The sequence below is a fragment of the Diadema antillarum genome, unplaced genomic scaffold, assembly GCF_040938485.1.
Source record: "Diadema antillarum isolate AM-2024a unplaced genomic scaffold, OU_Dant_1.0 seq00001854_RagTag, whole genome shotgun sequence".
NCBI classification, from domain to species: Eukaryota; Metazoa; Echinodermata; class Echinoidea; order Diadematoida; family Diadematidae; genus Diadema; species Diadema antillarum.
In genome coordinates, this window is record NW_027272526.1 from 1,070 (window position 1) to 6,506 (window position 5,437).

A 5,437-nucleotide genomic window follows, 5' to 3' on the forward strand; every position below is an offset into this window, starting at 1 on the left:
ATCAAGACTTACATTATTTTTCTGTAGCAAATAGCCTAGCTGAATTCATGTGGTGAAACAACATTTTTTTCATTTATGCAAAAAACAAGACAAAATAAGGACTCTGGTGAAATTAATTTGCAGTCCACATATTGATGATATTCTGTGTTAAACAGACACAAAAAAAGAGCTGCACCTTTGCACAAATTCAAACTTGATTTCCTGAAAAGGAGATTTCATGTAGATGTGCTGTTTTTGCTATCTCCCGGCCCTGCTATGGATATTTTTCATCCATTCAACTTTAAGCCTTCCCTTGATATCACCTTCTTGAACATGTCTGTCTACTGGCCCATCCAGTGCGTCTTGTTGGCGGACCGTCCATCTTCGAGGGACGGGTCGAGGTGTACATGTCCGGCAGCTGGGGCACCGTGTGCGACGATGACTGGGACATCAAGGACGTGGAGGTGGTTTGCCGGGAGCTTGGCCTGGGGCCAGCCAAGGCCGTGGTCACCACGGGAGGCTATCGCCAGACCTACAGCTCCATCCTGTTCGACGAGGTGCAGTGTGTGGGCAACGAGTCCTCGATCTTCGACTGCCCGCGGAGCCCTTCGATACACGACTGTACGCATGCGGAAGATGCGGGGGCTAGCTGTTATGCCATTGGTGCGTATGAAGCACTCCGCGCTGGAGAAATGGTTTTACAATTGTTCATAGTGACTGTGGAGGTTTAATTCGCTTTGCAATGGTTAGAAGAGTGGCATACATACAGGAATTTAGATTGCCACAATAAACATTACTTCAGCCGAGCTGTAACATTTTGGAACGTGTTTCAGATCTTAATGGCAGAATTTAGTTTATGCTGGAAGTGCTTTTTGATAAGAATTTGGCAATCACTTGCTGAATAAGTGATTGTACGTATAGTACCAGATTTGATCAAGCAGCCGACAATGTGCTGTATTACACCACCTTAGAGAAGATAATGTGATGTGATATGATAACTGGTAACATGAATAATATGGGTGTGTGGAACAGTGCTTTGAGAGTGATGATATTGCTGCCATGCTGCAATGAGTAAATTGAAAGCAACATTAATACATTTCTTCTTGATACTATCTCCATGTCCCCAGATATGCCATGCGAGCTGCCCAACCTGCCACCGTTTTCATACGTCAGCGTCTACAAGGTCAAGTACTGGGCAGGTGAATCGTTGCAGCTCTCCTGCGTGCACGGGACAGGGAACACCACACTGTACTGTGAGAGGGGCGGACAGTGGAAGGGAGCACCACTCAGCTGTGGCCCTCCTCAACCTGAATGTGAGCATCCTTCCTCTCTCTCTCCCTAGAACTATATCTCTTCCATCGCTGTCTCTCCTTATATCTTTCCTCTCTCTCTTCCTACAACTCTTTCCATCTCTCTCTTCCTATATCTCTTTCCATCTCTCTCTTCCTATATCTCTTTCCATCTCTCTCTTCCTATATCTCTTTCCATCTCTCTCTTCCTATATCTCTTTCTATCTCTCTCTTCCTATATCTCTTTCCATCTCTCTCTTCCTATATCTCTTTCCATCTTTCTCTTTCTCTATCCCTTTCCAGCTCTCTCTTCCTATCTCTTTCCATCTCTCTCTTCCTATCTTTTTCCATCTCTCTCTTCCTATATATATCTCTCTCTCTCTTTTCCCATATCTCTTTCTATCTCTCTCTTCCCATATCTCTTTCTATCTCTCTTCCTATATCTTTTTCCATCTCTCTCTTCCTTTATCTCTTTCTATGTCTCTTTTCCCATATCTCTTTCTATCTCTCTCTTCCTATGTCTCTTTCCATCTCTGTCTTCCTATATCTCTTTCCATCTCTCTCTTCCTACATCTCTTTCCATCTCTCTCTTCCTATATCTCTTTCCATCTCTCTCTTCCTCTATCCCTTTCCAGCTCTCTCTTCCTATCTCTTTCCATCTCTCTCTTCCTATATCTCTTTCCATCTCTCTCTTGCTATATCCCTTTCCAGCTCTCTCTTCCTATCTCTTTCCAGCTCTCTCTTCCTATATCTCTTTCCATCTCTCTCTCTTCCTATATCTCTTTCCATCTCTCTCTCTTCCTATATCTCTTTCCATCTCTCTCTTCCTATATCTCTTTCCATCTCTCTCTACCTATATCTCTTTCCATCTCTCTCTTCCTCTATCCCTTTCCAGCTCTCTCGTCCTATCTCTCCCATCTCTCTCTTCCTATATCTTTTCCATCTTTCTCTTCCTATATCTCTTTCTATCTCTCTTTTCCCTTATCTCTTTCTATCTCTCTCTTCCTATATCTCTTTCCATCTCTCTCTCCCTATATTTCTTTCCATCTCTCTCTTTCTATATCTCTTTCCATTTCTCTCTTCCTATATCTCTTTCCATCTCTCTCTTCCTATATCTCTTCCCATCTCTCTCTTCCTCTATCCCTTTCCAGCTCTCTCTTCCTATCTCTTTCCATCTCTCCATTCCTATATCTTTTTCCATCTCTCTCTTCCTATATCTCTTTCTATCTCTCTTTTCCCATATCTCTTTCTATCTCTCTCTTCCTATGTCTCTTTCCATCTCTCTCTTCCTATATCTCTTTCCATCTCTCTCTTCCTATATCTCTTCCCATCTCTCTCTTCCTATTTCTTTTTCTATCTCTCTTTTCCTATATCTCTTTCTATCTCTCTTTTCCCATATCTCTTTCCATCTCTCTCTTCCTATATCTCTTTCCAGCTCTCTCTTCCTATATCTCTTTCTATCTCTCTCTTCCTATATCTCTCTCTTCCTATATCTCTTTCCATCTCTCTCTTCGTATATCAAAAATTTGTGGACGGATTTGAATGAAACATGCAGGAAAAGTTGATAGTGACACAAGGAACAGATGATTAAAATTTCAGTAGTGATCTGGGAATTTTTTATTAATTTTTGAAGGATTTTTTAATCTTTTGGCAGATAGGGTTTAATGAACTCGGAAGATCAATTTGCATGTATTTGAGGTTTTCATATGTGCTCTGAAGCGAATTCTCTGCTTGGGCGAGGCGGGGCATAGCTGGAAGCTGATGATGTAAACAAAAGGCTTCTATATTGGGAAATTGGGCGATTTTCAGCGTGCATGTATGAGTGCAAATCCCTGGTCTCTGTGGAAGAACAAGATCAGTGGTTGAAATGAGCTGCTTGGTGGAGGTCTGCGCTCTCAGAGTGCTTTTCTAGTTCTCACTCCCATCAACCAATCCAACGGTATCTCTATCTCAGTTTTCTATCTCTCAGGCTTCCAAGCAATCCTACTTTTGCTACTTTTTTCTACTTTCTGGAGTCATAAATCTTTAAGAAAACTGGAAGATTATCGATTGTCACACAGAAGTGAGAACCCATTGCAAATTCTCTCAAAGGCATGCATACTATTATTCTTTGTTATTGTTGTTATGTTATTATTGTTGTTGTCGATGGCTTCAACATCAGCTCCAGTCCTCTATGGACAGAGAGATTTATCCATAAAACTGTGCTTTTTCAGCTCCACTCCTGTGTCGCCATGACTGCTCCCCTTCATATCAAAGTGGATGACTCTTGAACGATAGTTGATCTACCTGGCACTGTCGCTAGAAAATCACACCAAGGATAAAAGAAGGAACGTGCCCCCAAGGCAAAACCGTACTGTCAAGTGTTTTCGTGGTGAAGAAGGTGGATTTTGTGGGGCACAGAGGAGGACAGTGATATTATACAAATGATGCACAGGATAGAGTGCGATAGTGTAGGCATATAGTGCACTCGAGGGTATTCACAATTGTGAAACATGCACGAGGCGAAGCCGAGTGCATGTTGCACTACATTGTAAATACCCGAGAGTGAGCTACGCCTCCACTAACGCCACGAAATAATCCTGTGCATCATTTGTTTTATAAAATGGGTCGAAAATTCGAAAACTAACAGCATTTTTCAGCGTTTTTCACATACCTTTGTGGGTCAAGACGTCCGAAGATGTTCGTCCCAAACATTTACGCACATCGCACTCGGAAATCCCGCACATACTGTATAAGTATGATGGGGGTTGGGTTTCCGGACACTTAAGTTCCCGCATGAAAACTTACTTATTTTACATAGAATATGCACCCTTTACCTTAAAGACTTGATATAGACTCCTCATATAGGCCTACTAGACAACATACTCTGAAAACGGCGTGAGAATTAACCTGCTAAATCGTTGGATTTGCCCTTCAAAGTGACTCCATGTACGCGTCCGGTCCCACAACGCTTGGTCTACTGTACTGTACAAAGTGTACGTATAAGAGTATACGTACGCCACACATGTTATGCACAAGGGAAGAAAGGCCGGCCGGCCGGCAGCCCGAACTAGAAGTTGTGTACAGGATTGACAGCGCGTATGCATGCAATTCAAAGGAGCCGCCGCGCGCACAGACGATCGGCAATAGGATTTAACACGCAGTGCAATGGGACTAGAATAAAGGAAGCATATGTGACTCATTTCAGCGCTTCCTATTGGCTACATTCTTGAACCCATTTTATAATATAATATGAAGACAAATGTTCATCTCTTAGATCTAATGCTTTCTGCTTCCTCTATTGTCATAAATCTATTCAGGGTGGCAGCTTGCCAGAACCATGCAGAAAGCAAGGGGGAGAGTGACCTACAATAAATGTAGTAGAAGTATAAAGGTTTATACGGAAATGCTAAAGAAATATTTTGTGATGGCTCCGAAAAAATAATCCAAGCATTCCAAGAGCAGAGCTGACCCTACCATGTAGCAGAGTATATGTGATACACCTCTTTGTTAGGATTTAAATTCTCTTGTTTCGCCCACTCTCTTCTCTCTGGTTGCTATAGCTACCACCTGTCGCCTGCCAAATCCGCCAGAGGGGGCGGCCTTCAACACCATCCAAGGAGTTTTCAATCCTGGCGAGACTCTAGCTATGACCACCTAATAGGCATCAACTTTTATAATTATCTATAAGCCTATTTGCTAAATCTTAGAATTCAGAATAATGGTGATAAGATGATCTACTTTTGTATTCATTTATTTTAGACATGGGTACTTGTCACGTCAGTAATGCTTCATAATTGTTTTTAGTAGGACCGATTTAGTTTTTCCTATGTTTTTCTTGATTTTTTTGGCCACCAAAAAAAAAGTAAAAAAAGAAAGAAATCAATGATTTTGGTGGTCAAAAAATAAAAATTAGTTTGGAGCCCTGCGATATCATTGGGCTCATCATTACTTAATCTTTCCCATGATGCGCTAATATTTATATCATCAACCTGTCCACGTCATCCGACAATTCATAATTCAAACCTTTTTTTTCATCGTCCGCTATTCCTCATTTTCATCAATACACGGACAAATTATTATTTCATCTTGCTGACATTATACTCCTTTCAAGAATTTCATAAGCAAGCAAACATTGTAAACATTAGCAAGGGAGAACATGCATCTATCGCCGTCATACATAGAATATA

General features: G+C 41.5%; 1 protein-coding gene across 1 annotated transcript; it reads left to right on the forward strand.

Moving 5' to 3' along the window:
• Positions 1-336: 336 nt before the first annotated feature.
• Positions 337-4,908, forward strand: LOC139712771 (neurotrypsin-like; the record flags this gene model as incomplete). The annotated part of the gene is made up of 3 exons (XM_071624564.1): positions 337-642; positions 1,107-1,292; positions 4,811-4,908. Coding segments are annotated over 3 exons (590 nt in total), but the record flags the coding sequence as incomplete, so codon positions are not given.
• Between the last annotated feature and the right edge of the window lie 529 nt (positions 4,909-5,437).